The following is an 18,497-nucleotide window of genomic DNA, read 5'->3' on the forward strand; positions in this document are numbered from 1 at the left end:
TCTTCCAGTGCAGCTGTGCTTTACAAAGTTTGAACAGTGGAAAAACAGAATCATAAAAAGACATCCAGGTAGAGAGATGACAGCCACTAACTCAGACAAGGCAAAAAACCCACAAGGTCTCTTATTATTATGCACAGACTCACCAGCACAGGGTGAATGCATAAAAAGTGTGTGTTAGGTGTGGGGGCCTAAATAAAACCAGAGAAGATTAGATGTGCTGGTGGCTATTTTCCATGAGTGCTGTTATCAATAGGGTGGTGTTAATGAGGATGACAGAGTCTGGTTTCAGCGCAACTATTGTACTCAGGCCATCTAAGGCCCAACACCAGCCATTCTTGAAAAGGACTCCCTCATCTAAGTCGCAGTGGGTAGAAATTGATTTCGATCCTCCTGAGAAGTTGGTCTATATCATTCACCTTTTTTCTTGCAAGCTCCAGAGGGACACAGATATGAAGTTTGAAAGGCATCACAGAAGAAGGCTATTGTCGTGCCCCAGTTCTGCTTCTCCTCTCCACTGCCTTTCTATTCAGTCTGGCAATGCTCTGTCACCTCTGGTTTGAGTGTGTGTGTGTGTGTGTGTGTGCACGCGTGAAAGCACACAGTGTTGTGAGAAAGTATAATGCATCTACTGCACCGTCTACTTGGAGATAGTGTGATGTTTTAAACTTGCCCCGATGCAGTTGCATCTTCCGTACATGACCAAGTTTCCACAGCCACCGAAGAACCACTCCTGCTGTAAGCTACATGACCATCATTAGGTTGGAAGCTACTGTTGCTGACATCTGAGTGCACACATGTTTCTAGGTCTGCGGCTGTCACTCTTTGTGTCCGAGTGCAGCCTCCAAAATCCCAAACATTTGCTGAAATCTGACAAATGTGCTTTTTAGAAGGACAATTCTGGTGTTGTTTGGAGACAGTATCAAATCATCCCCAGACATTTCAACATAGAACAGTTTCTTCCATGTAATATACATGTAGACATGGATGGTTGGCAAGGCACAGAAAAATACATATCTCAAAGTGTTACTAGAATTAACAGAATTAACAAAGGGACATGAAGACATAAAATGCCTTTCTATATATAAATTAGCTGATAAACACTCTTAACTTACGATCCAGCAAACTTTGACAGCATTTTCAGATAATGTAATTTGAGCAATGTCAATTACAGTAAACTCAAATGATATGTTTTACTATGAATCCCTAAAGGGATATAAAAACCCAGAGTTGGCTTTCATCCTATTGGACAGTTAAACTGACATCATGTGAAATATATTGTGATTTTTTGTTTTAGTTGGCCCAAGTTACATAATGTTAGCTTGCTGTTATTGATATACTATAGTTGTAACATTATGGCCTAATTACCACATCACTTCACTGGTTAACGTGATCCATATAACTGTCCTGTGTAGGGCTGAAACGATTCATCGATTAAATCGATTAATTAAATCGACACAAACAGTACACTGTTTCGCAAGGACCGTCGCACATCGCACTTACGCTGTGAACATGACGTGATTATAATGTAATGTTTGCAAAGTGGAGGAAGAGAGAGAAAATAGCGAGGGACAAAGAAGAAAGCATGGAATTATTTCAAGATAAAGAAAACAACAACTCCGTAATGTTACCATCCGTCCACCGCAAAACGAAACTTATGTCGCCTCGGCAACAGCACGACGGCACCTTATCAGAAAGCAGCCGGTGTTCTGCCAGCTGACCACAGACAAGGTAACAGTAACAGCAACTTTAGCATTTTACTGAAATCATGATTGATTTTTGAGTTGAAGGCTAGCCAAAGTAAGCCGCAGTCCTCAGCTGAAAATGTGACCACGTGTTTGTTGTTCTCCTTTTTGAGTGAGTTGTAACCTCAGTCGTGAGTTAACTGGGTGTCGGGGAGCTGTACCTTTTAACTCACCTCCAGCTCTCTCTGTAGCTCAGACAATCCCTGCTACCTGCGTGTGCTAATCCAGCCGGCGGGGGGGCAAGCAAAAGTACTTCTTAAATGACGCATCGATGAATCGTTGAAATAATCTATAGAAGCTTTGAATACTAAAATCATTGTTGGATTTTAGCCTGCAAGAAATGTCACTACACCACAGTCCATTATAAACCACATAATAGATAAAGTTTATACAAACATTGACAAGGGCTGTTTGTCCATTTTCAGCTACTGCAGAAACATGACGACGTAAAGTGGCCCTGTCCACAGAAGGGGGGACCCACGATTGTAAATATAAATGGCTCATTCTAAGGTAATAAAAAGATAACGATTTATTATGTAAGGTCATTATAGACCACTGAAAACATTGTTATGGATCTTATATTGCATTTCTGTCAATAGATCCTCAGAAATACAGTGGGTACGGAAAGTATTCAGACCCCTTTAAATTTTTCACTCTTTGTTTCATTGCAGCCATTTTCCAAAAATCTAAAAAGTTCATTTTATTTCTCAGTAATGTACACTCAGCACCCCATCTTGACAGAAAAAAAGAAATGTAGAAATTTTTGCAAATTTATTAAAAAAGAAAAACTGAAATATCACATGGTCATAAGTATTCAGACCCTTTGCCGTGACACTCATATTTAACTCAGGTGCTGTCTATTTCTTCTGATCATCCTTGAGATGGTTCTACACCTTCATTTGAGTCCAGCTGTGTTTGATTATACTGATTGGACTTGATTAGGAAAGCCACACACCTGTCTATATAAGACCTTACAGCTCACAGTGCATGTCAGAGCAAATGAGAATCATGAGGTCAAAGGAACTGCCTGAAGAGCTCAGAGACAGAATTGTTGCAAGGCACAGATCTGGCCAAGGTTACAAAAAAATTTCTGCTGCACTTAAGGTTCCTAAGAGCACAGTGGCCTCCATAATCCTCAAATGGAAGACGTTTGGGACGACCAGAACCCTTCCTAGAGCTGGCCGTCCGGCCAAACTGAGCTATCGGGGGAGAAGAGCCTTGGTGAGAGAGGTAAAGAAGAACCCAAAGGTCACTGTGGCTGAGCTCCAGAGATGCAGTCGGGAGATGGGAGAAAGTTGTAGTAAGTCAACCATCACTGCAGCAATCCACCAGTTGGGGCTTTATGGCAGAGTGGCCCGACGGAAGCCTCTCCTCAGTGCAAGACACATGAAAGCCTGCATGGAGTTTGCTAAAAAACACCTGAAGGACTCCAAGATGGTGATAAATAAGATCCACTGGTCTGATGAGACCAAGATAGAACTTTTTGGCCTTAATTCTAAGCGGTATGTGTGGAGAAAACCAGGCACTGCTCATCACCTGTCCAATACAGTCTCAACAGTGAAGCATGGTGGTGGCAGCATCATGCTGTGGGGGTGTTTTTCAGCTGCAGGGACAGGACGACCGTTTGCAATCGAGGGAAAGATGAATGCGGCCAAGTACAGGGATATCCTGGACGAAAACCTTTTCCAGAGTGCTCTGGACCTCAGACTGGGCCGAAGGTTTACCTTCCAACAAGACAATGACCCTAAGCACACCGCTAAAATAACGAAGGAGTGGCTTCACAACAACTCCGTGGCTGTTCTTGAATGGCCCGGCCAGAGCCCTGACTTAAACCCAACTGAGCATCTCTGGAGAGACCTGAAAATGGCTGTCCACCAACGTTTACCATCCAACCTGACAGAACTGGAGAGGATCTGCAAGGAGGAATGGCAGAGGATACCCAAATCCAGATGTGAAAAACTTGTTGCATCTTTCCCAAAACGACTCATGGCTGTATTAGATCAAAAGGGTGCTTCTACTAAATACTGAGCAAAGGGTCTGAATACTTATGACCATGTGATATTTCAGTTTTTCTTTTTTAATAAATTTGCAAAAATTTCTACATTTCTGTTTTTTTCTGTCAAGATGGGGTGCTGAGTGTACATTACTGAGAAATAAAATGAACTTTTTTGATTTTTGGAAAATGGCTGCAATGAAACAAAGAGTGAAAAATTTAAAGGGGTCTGAATACTTTCCGTACCCACTGTATTACACACTGGACCCTTAACGTAAACTTAGCATCACAAAAGCTACTACCCAACAATTACGGAATAAACATCTTGTACATAGAGAAAACGTCTCCATTTTAATTTCTTTAGTGGATGCAATGTGCTTCTGTGGTGGCTTAGAAGTTTTAATGCATCAAGAAGAGTGCAGCAGTAGTTCTCTGCCCTGTGAGATCCAGTACAGATTTCCTTTTTTACAGTAAGTTTTATTACAAAACAGGTCAGCACAGCTAGATATGTGTCTATTTTGTTGATTTTCTCTTATTGCCCTCCACAGGGATACAGGTCAATACAAATGCTTAGTGTGTATTGGCTTATTTGAGGAATGAAAAATAGAGGCAAGTAGAGTTTTTTTGTCAAACAGACAAACCTCTCCATTTCTGTTATTCTCATTCCATTGCTCTATCAGACCAGATAATTTCCAAAAGACAGAGGAAGAAAATCATAAGGGCTGACCAACATTGGGAAGGGAAGTAAGAAAATGTATCTGTCACTCAAAAAAGGAGACAGACACACACACACACACACACACACACACACACACACACACACACACACACACACAACCAATTGCTTCAGTCAATTTGAGGAAGGGTATGTTTAAAATGAATGTCAATATGGCGAAGAGAGAGTTTTCTGTTGTCACATTTTCTATCAGTTACAATTACACGCACACGGTCTCACACATATAAATGCATGCACACACATAAAAACTTGTATATAAATATAAGCAAACATGACACATCATCAACCTCTGACTATCATCCATTTCTTCTTCTCCCTGCAAAAGGATGGAGAATCATTAATTTTCAGGTGCTGCTGTCCCCATATCTCAGACACACTCTCTCTTTTTCTCTCATACACGCACTGACAAGCAATCCATTCGGTGACTACTTCGGGTGCGACAAGAAACGTGGGCACTGAAATACTGCTTTTAGGTACACTGAAAGAATATGCACTGGGCTTCATAGGTGATGGTGAAAACCACACAATGGAGATCCCAACCCCGACCTGACTGAAAGGTGTTAAGGGAGATATGACTCAAGTACAGACTTCTCTCTGGCTGCCACTTTACATGACGAAAAATAAGAGGGAAGAAATGTAAAAAGTAAGATAAAGTAAATCACTTCAGATATCGTTGTGGAAAAGATTTCTAGGGAGTCTTCAAACCTTCATGTCCACTAAAGCATGCTCCTACTTTCTGCTGTCGAGCTTTCAAACTAGTTCCAAACTCTTTCACCCCATTTTCCCTCTCTAACCTTTCTCCTCAGTATTTCTTTCTCTCAATGGCCTCACTTCCCACCCCACACTGTCCTTCTTCGTGTCAAATTAAAGTGATGGAAATGAACTTGAGGGGACGCTAATTGCAATTGTCAATCCAATCTAGGTCGGGCCTGAAAGACAGGGGCTCCCTAGCACTTCATCAGTCTTCATTAATATTGAAGGAGTTTGCTGAGGAGCAGGGGGCCAACGTAATCTGCACTCATCTAACAGTGCATCAACACTTAGGAAGCTGGGGAGGGCACCAATGGTGCCTGAGGGACAAATATGCCAGTCAAGAAGAAGTATGAAGAATGAAAAGATGGGAATGGAGTGCAGGAATAGATGCTGCTTTCAAATGCTGTGGGGAATATTTGACTTCAGAAAGGTACTACTTGTTGTTATAGTTTTTCTCCATTTGAGGGATTGGCTGCATAGTTGGTGGGATTTGAACATTTTCTATTATCTTTTATATATACATGTGTACAAAATAATATGAAATCAACCACTGTATAGAGTTGTGTTTTGTTTAGTTTGGGTTGCAGGTAGTGAGTCACTGGCTTGGTGGTTTTCTTTTCCTTGTTTTGTTTTGTTTTGTTCTGATGGTCTGGCTTAGTACTCATCCTGCGTGTGTGATGAACTTGCCCCTAGTACATCAATTGTGAGCTCCCCTTGCACTGGGTTAACGTGTCTGCTGGTCATTATATTTACTGCATGTCAGCTAGTGTGTTTTATGGGGTCATTGATATCTCAGCAAGTCTGTCTCTTTGTGCTTCACACTATTTTAATACCTATTTATATAAGGTTTAGATTTTACAGTTTTTATCCATTGCTTAAACACTTTAAGCAGCCTTTGGAACTAAAATTTTAAAACCATAACTCAATTTTTTAAAAAGGACACCCATTTCGCTAAACTCTACACACAAATCCCTTCATTTCTCATTGCCTACATGATGTGGTCATAGAGAAAGCACTGACATTCAATATTTTTCACTCAGTCAGCACAGGTTAAACACAATCAGCACACAACTACCCAGTTGGAAACACAAACAGTCAAAAGTGATAACACACCAATCAGAACCTTCAATAGATAGAAGGGCCAGAGTCATTTCATTCAGTTTTCCAACAATGGATCCAGAGAAATCTGAAGGAAGAGGTGTAGGGGGAGGGGGAGGAAGAGCAGTATGGAGAGGTTTTGAGTGGAGAGCTTCATTTTGACCTGAAAGTAGGACTCTAATCCATTATGTAGTATTGTATTTGTATTTTAGTCCTGTTGCTTTTATTGTGGCCAATAACCTGGATTATTCTTTTATCATCCCTCCGAGCATACGTTATAACATTGATATATTTCTGACAGGCACCTGAAGGCAGCATTGTTAATTTGTTAAGTCAACTCAGTCACAATTTATGAACCAGCAATCAGCCTGCCATTGTGAGCTCATAGCTTACAGTTTAAAAGGTAGAGTATATCAAAATAAAACTGGTGAAGGAAGAAAGATGGACTGATGCTTTGTCATGGATTTATGACCTTGCCCCCCCCCCACACACACACATGCAGTCAATACATGTGAAGGCTGGTCACTCGACAGCAAGGTTATCAGATGGTTGTTGCCTACAGACCCAGATGGTCAGTCCACCTCCTCTGGCAAGGCAAAGCTTTATCAAGTCAGCTATAAACTGAAAGGGATGCAGCAGTTAGGTTCATAAACTGTTGCCGTTTATTCCCTGCTGTTGTGGGGCTAAACAACCAATAGAGATTTTGCTGATCTCTCTCACTCTACTAGTGAGTGTGTTCTGTGTTTGCAACATTACAGCATAGAAAAACAGCTCGGGTCAGATGTGCAGTACTGCACTATAACTTTCCCTTGGCCTAAAATGCTACGCTGCCTACTCTCCCATGCCATAGGAAAATTAATGAATTAAACTGAGTGAGCAGATTTGTTAGCATGTAGATGTTAACCTTGTGGTTTTTACTAACTTAAGTAACCAGATGTCTTGATCTAGTCACCCTTTAACCCCTGTTATTCCTGCTTACTGGTGCACTCACAGTGGTTTCCATTTGGTACATCACAATGACAGCTGAGAGTTTTGTGAAGCGTAGGGTCAAGTGAACACTACACATCAAGTGTCATTGATGACCAGAGTGACAGACTACCACCCTCATGCTTTCATACAAGTCCCCTTTAGTACACAGGTGTTAGGACATGAGCCATCCAAATAAAAGAAGGAAGGAGAGAAGGAAGATACTGGTACACTTTGCAGGCTCTACCTTTGTTACACATGTAGATACTGCATCTAACTACAGCCTGTGCAGTGCAATGCAAACCTGCTATAATTACCTCTTTATGTAAATTGTTGAATTTTTTTATTATGTTATTACCTATTTTAGTTGTTTGCCTCATTACAATGGTACATTTTAAGGATATCATTTGTGGATGTGTTGTATAGGACCACTTTATATGGAAAGATATTGATTATATTTTTTCCCAGAACATTACCTTATAAGGAAAGATACCTTCCGAAGCGGAAATAAAGCAAATGATTAATATGTTGTGAGGAAGAACAAGATAATACGAAAGAAGGGGGTTGTAAAGAAGGAATTCTCATCTTAAAAAGGTGCATCTGTAACACAAGATCTGAATATGCAATGTTTGTTCTCCAGATCCTAACAACCGAATAACACAAGGCCTGTTGGAAATATCAATGTTTGCATTTGTAAATGATAATTCCATTATTTATTTGCAACTACAGGGACAGAGGTGGATTATGAATTGGTGGTGGGCTGGTAAGCAATCTGATCACCACATTAATATTGAGAGGAAAATTACATGTTTACTAATCGTTGCAATGGCAAGACAAACAATTCAATCTGACTGTGTGGCTGTGGATTCCTACTGAGACTGGGAAGAGGGGACGAGAGGGAAAAATTAATATTTCATAATCACAGATTTGTTTATGAGCGCACGCGAGAAAGTGACATGAGGGAAAAAAGAGAGACACCAAAGTGTGTGTTTGCTTTCCTCTGTGTCCCATTCACAAAAAGAAAACGTCACATTATAATATGAATATGTTCTGCTTATAATTTGACAGACAGATTCAAAGGAGAGTATGGATTTAGGAGCGATTCCAACACTGCACATGGTTGAAGCTCACGGCTGCATATACAACCTGTTCTCACTCCCAAAGCGGCAAATACAGCTGCTTGGTCAGTGGCCATCCACTTCAAACTATGAATTGGGTGGTACCCCTGTAGTGTAATGTTTTGATGTGCCACGCAGGTATAAAGAGTGCCTATAAACTAGTTAGGGAGGAAGTTGACATAACTTACTTAAGTTATGTAACTTATTTTAACCCAAACCACAATCTTTTCCTAAACCTAACAAGTCACTTTGGTCGCTAAACCTAACTAAAATGTGGCTGTTTTGTAATGTTAACGACTTGTTTTATTTAAATGCGGAGTCCTGCACGTGCAAAACTGACTGCTTGAGGGGTACGTAGAGCATCACAGTTTGTAGTGTGTAGGGCCACTGACCAAGCTGTCGTTTTTGACAAGTTGGAAGTGAGAACATGTTGGCATATATGAGAGTGGGGAAAAAGCCTCAGAGCGGAAATGCTGTTATTAATCACAGTGCAAGCGTTGATTCATCTGTCGTGGAGGCAGTTTGGAAGATGGACTCTATTTACTGCTAAAGCTGTTTGAGGAGCTTTGGGAGGCAGCCATCAATCTCTTGGCTATCTTGAAAAGAAGGAGCCAATGCACAGGCATCAGTTTCAATCACCTCCTAGAGACAGGTGGTATGGTAAGCTGCTGCACAATAGTTTTTTCTTCACTCCTTCTCTTCTTTTCTTCCTCAAGGTGAAGTTTTCCCCCCTGGGGAACCATGTTATTAATGTGTTTTATGATAATAATAATAATATCCCCTAAAAATACACACTGCACCCTACCCTCTTGCTCCCTTGCTGTTTGGCACCCTGTGTTCCTAATTAGCATCTTCAATTAACTCATGTTAATTGCCAAACATGGAAAGGTGGAGGAACCTGGCAAGATGGCGCCACAGGGGGCAGTTTTGTAAATGAGTGGTGGTGTAATGTAGAATCAGGCAGGTACAGAGGGGATTGTAGTCAAAAGCGTCTTTAACCTCAACCTACAAAGACTTGCCATTATGTAATATTAGCTTGTACTGACAAGACATTGTTAAAGGCAAAGTGCGAATGTTGTTTTTAAGTACAAATTGGTTCTGTGTAGTTAAACAATCACACTCCCCCCTACCATCTTTCTTCATCTGAGTCGATGGGGCCTATTACCTCTGCAGGGGTCTAATGGTAGCACATTACCATCCATTACTTCCTCTTTGTTAATATCATTTTGGTTTTGTTTAGCATCTTAGGGGGTGTTGTCAGTATTGCTCTGCACAATGTAGAACACTTAATGACTGATTTTGTTTTGCTTTTTGGATCATTCTTGATATTTTTTGGTCTGCACAAACTAAATACACAAGAGAAGGCAAGCTACCCCATTACTTTTACCTGATGTAAACAAATAATTTTGACATATTACCGTTTAATCATCACTGTAAGGACCAAAACATTAAAACACAGCTTGCCTTGGTGGGGAACTGCCTTCTCTGCAAAGCCTCTGTAGCCTAGTTCATTCACACAGCAATACTGGTCCATTAATGCAGTCAGCACTTTAGCATAACACCAGGGGAGCTCCCCAGCCCCTCAGATAGACTGGTATCAATTGGAGTTGCATGGCGTTAGCGGTGTAGAGTGCAGCCAGAACGGTCTAGGGTTATGTTCTTGAGAAATGGAAAGCCAACAAAGGTCAACAGTAATAGCTGATTTCACCTAAAATAACAGGCTGTTTTTTCTCTCTCCTGCAAATTTCACTGCAGTAACTTCTCTTGCCTCATTCTGACCTCTCCTTACCACACTATTACAGCTTTGACCCACTAAGGGCTGGGGGCTGTCATCACCTGACACTGCGTTTGTGTGTGTCTGCATGTATCCATCAAAACGAAATGGAAGTAAGCGGTCATGTAAGCAATTCCACTTCAGCTCCCTCACTCAAACAATGCCATCTCAGCATCAGAGCACAACAGCACACCTCAGCCTCCTCATACCCATTTACTATGCCCCATTTTTACCTATAGATACCTCTGTCACATGCTCAGTTTAACAGAAAGATGATTTTTTTAAAATGCTCATGAATATCTCAACATAGGTAAGAATTCATGTGCAGTGCCATAGCACATTTCCTTCTCTATCTGTGAATCACGTTTTAATCAAAACGGGGATTAGACAGATCAAGCTATTTGGATTTTGATTATTCTATGCCTCAGACCACAATGGTATGAGCGTACAATCAGTTAGACACTCCGAGACGAGAGGAAGTCTGATTACCCCTGATTAGAACAACTTTTCTCACTGCTTATCATCGTAGACGCTAATCTGAGTGCTGATTGGCTGAAAAGGATCTGAGCACAGGGCATTCTCTGGGTAGCAAGGTCAAAAGAGAAGACAGCGATGACAAAGTTCACATTCTGAACTTTTCACTCAGATTTAGAAAATTACTTGTACGAACGATAAGAGAAGTGGACATTTGGATGTTTTTTCTTATGTCTGACTTATCGTAATTACCATAATCAGTGATTATTAATATACAGGTTCTGGTCATATAATTAGAATATCATCAAAAAGCTGATTTATTTCAGTAATTCCATTCAAAAAGTGAAACTTGTATAATCTATACATTCATTACACACGGACTGATATATTTCAAGTGTTCATTCCTTTTAATTTTGATGATTATAACTGACAACTAATGAAAACCCCAAAATCAGTATCTCAGAAAATTAGAATATTGTGAAAAGGTTCAATATTGAAGACACTGGTGCCACACTCTAATCAGCTAATTAACTCAAAACACCTGCAAAGGCCTTTAAATGGTCTCTCAGTCTAGTTCTGTAGGCTACATAATCATGGGGAAGACTGCTGACTTGACAGCTGTCCAAAAGACGACCATTGACACCTTGCACAAGGAGGGCAAGACACAAAAGGTCATTGCTAAAGAGGCTGGCTGTTCACAGAGCTCTGTGTCCAAGCACATTAATAGAGAGGCGAAGGTAAGGAAAAGATGTGGTAGAAAAAAGTGTACCAGCAATAGGGATAACCGCACACTGGAGAGGATTGTGAAACAAAACCCATTCAAAAATGTGGGGGAGATTCACAATGAGTGGACTGCAGCTGTAGTCAGTGCTTAAAGAACCACCACGCACAGACTTATGCAAGACATGGGTTTCAGCTGTCGCATTCCTTGTGTCAAGCCACTCTTGAACAAGACACAGCGTCAGAAGCGTCTCGCCTGGGCTAAAGACAAAAAGGACTGGACTGCTGCTGAGTGGTCCAAAGTTATGTTCTCTGATGAAAATAAATTTTGTATTTCCTTTGGAAATCAAGGTCCCAGAGTCTAGAGGAAGAGAGGAGAGGCACAGAATCCACGTTGCTTGAAGTCCAGTGTAAAGTTTCCAGTCAGTGATGGTTTGGGGTGCTATGTCATCTGCTGGTGTTCGTCCACTGTGTTTTCTGAGGTCCAAGGTCAACGCAGCCGTCTACCAGGAGGTTTTAGAGCACTTCATGCTTCCTGCTGCTGACCAACTTTATGGAGATGCAGATTTCATTTTCCAACAGGACTTGGCACCTGCACACAGTGCCAAAGCTACCAGTACCTGGTTTAAGGACCATGGTATCCCTGTTCTTAATTGGCCAGCAAACTCACCTGACCTTAACCCTATAGAAAATCTATGGGGTATTGTGAGGAGGAAGATGCGATACGCCAGACCCAACAATGCAGAAGAGCTGAAGGCCACCATCAGAGCAACCTGGGCTCTCATAACACATGAGCAGTGCCACAGACTGATCGACTCCATGCCATGCCGCATTGCTGCAGTAATTCAGGCAAAAGGAGCCCCAACTAAGTATTGAGTGCTGTACATGCTCATACTTTTCATGTTCATACTTTTCAGTTGCCCAACATTTCTAAAAATCCTGTTTTTGTATTGGTCTTAATATTCTATTTTTCAAAGATACTGAATTTGTGATTTTCATTAGTTGTCAGTTTTAATCATCACAATTAAATGAAATAAACATTTGAAATATATCAGTCTGTGTGTAATGAATGAATATAATATCCAAGTTTCACTTTTTGAATGGGATTACCGAAATAAATCAACTTATTCAAAGTTCAGCCAAACAAATGTGTTTTCAGGTGCAATGCTGACTCCTAGGGATGTCAGTTAACATCATTAATAATTTGAGAAATCCAATTATATGTATTATCTTTTTCCTTGATTGTCAAAATTATTTTATGTTGTTTAACTTACAACATGATAGCCTGACCTATCTCCACACATTTTAGCTCTGTGCCGGCGCTGGAGAAAGGCCTAGATGAAACCATTATTATTCAGGTATACGGGGACAAAAAGTGCTGGCTTATTTGTATTTTTTTAAACCAATCACAATCGTCTTGGGCCCCAGGATGCAGCGTGGGTGCCCTTGTAAAATAGTGTTTTAGTTAGATTTCTGACTGAAATGGTTGGCCAATGGCAGGCTTATATGCACAGCCTACTTCATGTGAGCAAGACTAGTAACTAAAGTTTTTTAAATTAATCAAGCCCTTTCAATCACCTTAGGTAAGTTCAGAATTCTGGGCATGTATGTACAAATATGATTCACAACTTGTTTATTTTAACATTTTGTTTAGTCCTTACTCTGAGGAAAGTGAGGTCCCGACTGCGGTCGATGCTTGTGATCTCAAGGTTTCCCATTACGACTTCACAGTTCTCGTAGTATTTCCTCAGGGTGCGGTACTGCTGCTCCAGGTCCGACAGCGTGCTCAGCTTGTTCTCTGTACCAGCACATACTAGAAAAATAAGAGGCATAGACAGAGGGGGAAGAAATGTTAATATAGCTATATTACATATCAGGTTTGGTTTAGAAAAACTTTGTTTTGATTGAGAAAACAGCTTGAGCATTGACCATAAATACCACAGTACTGGTCACCTTGATAAGAATTTCTTGTAATGTGAATGTAGTCTTGATCTAGACTACCAACAAAAATAGAATGATCACTCCACACTTTGCTTTATTGTATAAATTAAACGCATTTAAACAGAGATTTCATATACAAAAAGCTGATTTGTGTTATTGTGTGCCAGACTTATGGTACAAAAAACATTCAGAGACTGTGTAGTGTAAACATGGGCCGTTGGACAGTGAGCTGCAGCACCTGCTCAGCTGGCCTTGGCTTGTAAGACTAGGAACTCACTGGACCCCACTGAACCCCAACCCCACCTCACATCGCCCCTCAGGGCACATGCAAGCTCTTTAGCAGCTAGCTGGGCTGCTCACTTGACAAGTAATTAAACAGACCCATTGCCCACCCATCACACACCTTGCTCCCACCCGTGATGACACAAGCCATCTGCCCAATCAGCTGCTTCTCCCCACTCTAGGATGAAAACACACATGTGCGCACACACATTGCAAATGCACATTGAGAAAAGCACATAAATCCTAAAGTCTGCAATTTTGCACTCGTTTCCTTAGGAGATTTTGTTGACCTCAAGTGTCCACTTACAACACAAGCTACATTCACAACATTATGTGACTTCTTATATGACTTGTAATTATATTCAAATTAATTTATTAGGATAATTCCCTTGAAATGGGCCATCCCATTTTCAGGGGGTGCTACAACTTTTTATCAATTGCATTGCATATTCATTCTTTTAAAGCATTATAATTTAGTTTAATTTGTATTGCCATGGGGGTGTTGTTTCTCTCTCACCTGCACCCTCTTGATGACAAAAGAGCAGTGTGACAGAGGCGTGACAGGTTCTTCCCTGAGTCTTGTCATACTGTCACCCATGAGCTGTTACCGCTCTCTCTGAACACTTCCACACTGAAAGATCCTTTTTGACACCATGCATTTTGATTCAAGATCCATTACACACCCTACTATACACTATATTGTCCTTTAAAAAAAAAAATCCCTCTGAATTCAACCTGAATGTCTGCACTCCTCTTGGCTAGCAATAATTTAGGCCAAACTCATTTACTCGATTCCTCCATACAGGCTCTCGGTGGCAAAATCTTTCAGTTCTATTTCCTATTTACTCCCCATCATTACACCACAGAAACATAGGGGGAAAAGATTATTCAGCCCCAAGGTAACATAGGCTGTAAAGACAAATGGGATTGTGGTTAAACACTTCCACATCTAAGCAGATATTAGATAAGTGGAAGTATTCCAATGTGACCTGGACAATACCCGTTATGAGCTGGTGGTGATTAGCTAGGTTGCACATAGCATAACATGCTGCTCAGGAATGATATATAGCAGACCTGGGTGTTTTCAATAACAGTTAGCGTAAGCTTGAGGGGAGCGGGGTGGAGGGTGGGGGGTCATAAAGTGAGGCCAGGTGTAATAAACTGTTATTGCACCCTCGGGGCAGGGCTCTGAGATCAGAGGAAAAGGGCATTGTGGCATGTGATGTCTGCTGAAATTTACTTTTTTATACCCATTTGCTTCCTCAAGCATGCCTTCAGTAAGCCTGCTGATTTTTTCAACCAGTCTGGAGCTAAGTGAAGTCTATATGTTTTTTATTTATTTATTCACCCGCACCCCCGCCACGTGTGATTTCTAATGAAACGCCTTTTGAAATCCTATAGCTCTGCATGAGCCTGAGAGGGTGCTGACTGCCAAGTGAACCACAACATAACCATCTGTGCTGTGTAGAGCGTATATAGAGGAAGTGTGAACAGTCGCAGGTTTACTGCTTGGTGATCCTACTGGTGATATGTCTGCATGTGTGTGCAAGAACGTGGACAGGCTGTAAATGATAGACCTCAGGATGTATTTTCCCCCTCTCACTGTATGATCGAATCCATTTGTCTCCATGCTCTGTGTGTTACATTTGAGCCTGTATTTCACAGCAAAGGTTGTATAAAACACAGTCTCTGGTCTTTATTTTGGTCTATTGAGGTGGCTTGCCTAGCCAGGAATACATGCTATAAGACACTGAGTCACTGACTGTTTAACATACTGCTTATGATGCAGGAATAGACTGCAAGAACAGATGAATCTTCATATTGTTTAAAACTTACGGCTGTTCTATAGAAGAGAATCCATCTTATCTGTCTGATGGATTTCACTGCCCGGCATAGTTGATGAGATTCAATGAGATTAAATGTCTCTGTCCCATATATATATATATTTATATATATAAAAATTGTGGGTAAATAAATGTAATTTGTTTGCAGTGAATTTCATCTCAGAAGTGATGGATTAAGGCAATGAATCATTATGATTCAAGATTTTCCAATATATGTAATTAATGAGAAGATTATGAGCCGATGGGTGGATATGCATATCTGGCTCAATTTATATGGTCTAGAAGGAAATTTAAAGTTTATTCTGAAATGATTTGACATAGACAGCAAGCTTGTGAGGAGCCTGCTCTCATTAGTATGGATAAGGCAAAATTGCATACTTATCATAAACCAAAGGTTTTGATACACATACCTATATATGAGTGGAGAAGCCAGGCTTTTCTCCATTTCCTCTGAGAATGAAGAGACTCTCCCTCACTATTCTCCATCCATCTATCTTTCTCTCACAAATCAGTCAAACTTTCTTAGGGACAGATGGGTTTGTAGCTGGCTTTAAATGCCTCCCATGCAGCCCCCATGTGTCTCCAACAGACAACCACCAGAATGCCTCCATCACTGTCTCTGACACAACGAGTCAGCCATTTAGGGCATGCAAACAGTGAGTTATTTACATAAAAGCAAAGAGATCGAAATGCCTTTGAGCCACATTTTTATCAATTTTAATTTCATAAATAACCTCATCAGGATTACATAGGCACTGCACTGCTGTGGTTTCTGCTCCTTGCCCAATTCATTTCATAGGTAGTGCACACAACAACTTCATCAATAGTGCCTTGTGCAATTATTGAATGCCTATAAAGCTGGTGAGTCTCTGAGGTTTATAGGTTCCTGCCACAAAGCCAGCAAAAGGTCATCTCAATAGCTGGTAAGTGACTGAATTAAATAAAGTTGGAAATGTCACTTCCACAAGTAAACACTGTCAATAACTGAGCTTGGCTAACGTGCCTTGAATAAACTGCAGAAACTTGTAGGAGTTGCTCTCAAACACCGGGGACAGGACAAAAATACCAAATTCAGCCACACCGAATAAAAAGTGCCACATCTGAGGTCGGAGCTTTGTCCCCTAATGTTCCCCAGATGAGCTTTGCTGGCTAAGTATGAGTTACAAGCCACTGCTTCTGATGGTAATCATGGCCCAGATTATCGTCCATCTGCTGAGCGGCTTAATAAGCATCAGAAACAATAACTAGATGAGTGTTCGTGATGACGGCACAGTCCAGTAACGCTAACCTCTCACCGCCCTCTGAGCTCTGGTCACCTACCAACAATGCTGTTGCTTTCTCCATATGGTCTACCATAAATTAGCATTCATGCTCTCGCTGGTGCACACAGCCCAAACACCTTGTGGGAGTTTTCCACAGTATGTAGACTGCAGCTGTCTGAATGTGAAACCCTTGCTTACAGAACCTGACTACATTGCATGTATCTATGTACCTTTTCTAGCAGTAGTCAGACGTTTTCAGCAAACAAGCTCTAATGAACTGACCATACGCTACCTGCCCATCACCACATGGAAGACAGACAAGACCAGCCACTGGTGGGTAAAGAAAGTCAAACATTTAGCAAGTTAAGACCTACATATTTTTCTCAGGATTTGCCAGATGCCAAAGTAGAGCTAAAAATCCAGTGAGAGTAAATATTCACCTTACATTTGTTAGCAGGAGCCTACTCCTAGAACCGGGGGGGGTGGCAACAAAGGGTGATAAAAAGCAATGCCAGATTAGCCCAATCAAAATGTGAGTGTACTACTAACCATGTGAATTACGTGCATAAACACCCTGTGCGAAGTGTGTAAACTAAAATGTATTTACCTTCCATTACATCCGTATGTTGAATATCATTACAATTCACACAGGCACAAATCTTTTTTATGTATCATCAATGTTTATTAATTGAGCTACTTAAACTTTGATTCACTCACATGCTTGTGTGTTTGGTGTGTTCAGTGTAGCTGTAAATGACACAGTCTGGTGTTGCAGGAAGGAAACAGAAGAAGGGAGTGGACGTTTTGAGTGGAAGCATGCAAACAGTAATCAGGCTGCCACTGATAACACACTACTGTCACCTATGTCTGTGTGCGTGTGTGTGTTGTTGTCTGTGTTGTTGTATGGTTAGTGTTGCCATTAGAGGAGTAAATTAACAGTTGCATAGTGTAGCAGAATGCATGTTTCAAATGTGAAAATAACTTATTTTCTAAGTCAGTGGTCCAGGGAGTCAGTCCATTGCCTAAAAAGTATGAAGGCTGCCCCCTATACCACTATTCTCTTTCACCACCTTGCTCCCTGTATCTCTGTAGGATGTAAACTCGTCTTCAGACAAGCAAAATCCATCCAAGACACAGGGGAGTGATTGGCTGACACTGACACACACCTCATTACCCAAAATCCTCAAGCTGCTTCTTCTTGACTGAATACGCTGCTGACAGTAGGTCTATTGAAAAGCCTTGTAGGTTCTGCACTGACCAGTATAAATGTGTGTGAGCATGTGTGTCAAAATGTGCACGTATGTATGACCCTCAGATTTGGCTCAAACTAGCAACACACAAGTGTATTGACCAGACTAAAGTACTTTGCAGAAAACAGTTAGTTAGTCTACTAAATTCATTTTAGATTATAATAAAAAATAAATTCATAAAAAAAACAATGTAGGCAAATTCCAGTGTTCTTTGGCTGTAGTGTGAGTTTGAAAGTTTAAAAGAGTTTTTAAAAAGCGTCTACCAAATGAGTAAATGTAATGTAACTTAAAATCAAATAATTGCAAAGAATTATAAAAGAAAATATTTTTTTTCTATACAATGACATGTTTCTTTGCACTTAACATGTGGAACGCAATTACATATGAGAAACTTAGGCAATGATGTGAGAATCTGGTCTTTGTCTACAAAATTTAAACCGGTCAGTTGTTTGATGCTTTTTCCCTTCATCATTTAAGAGTTGCCATAACAACCAGTTGTTAGGTACCATTACAGAAAATACAGTTTTATAGCCATGTGCCGCAA

At 40.8% G+C, this 18,497-nt stretch overlaps 1 protein-coding gene across 2 annotated transcripts in view; it reads right to left on the reverse strand.

The window, feature by feature from the left end:
- erbb4b (erb-b2 receptor tyrosine kinase 4b) overlaps window positions 1–18,497 on the reverse strand; it is a 362,769-nt gene that overhangs the window by 168,692 nt on the left and 175,580 nt on the right. For both annotated transcript variants that reach the window (XM_038720293.1, XM_038720292.1), the window contains exon 2: window positions 13,036–13,187. In XM_038720293.1, coding sequence (XP_038576221.1) covers window positions 13,036–13,187 — 152 coding nt within the window. The remainder of the gene's footprint in view (window positions 1–13,035; window positions 13,188–18,497) is intronic.

The sequence above is a fragment of the Micropterus salmoides genome, unplaced genomic scaffold (genome assembly GCF_014851395.1).
Source record: "Micropterus salmoides isolate LMB-PRFRI ecotype aquatic unplaced genomic scaffold, ASM1485139v1 Ms_hic_scaffold_15, whole genome shotgun sequence".
In the NCBI taxonomy this organism is placed as follows: Eukaryota; Metazoa; Chordata; class Actinopteri; order Centrarchiformes; family Centrarchidae; genus Micropterus; species Micropterus salmoides.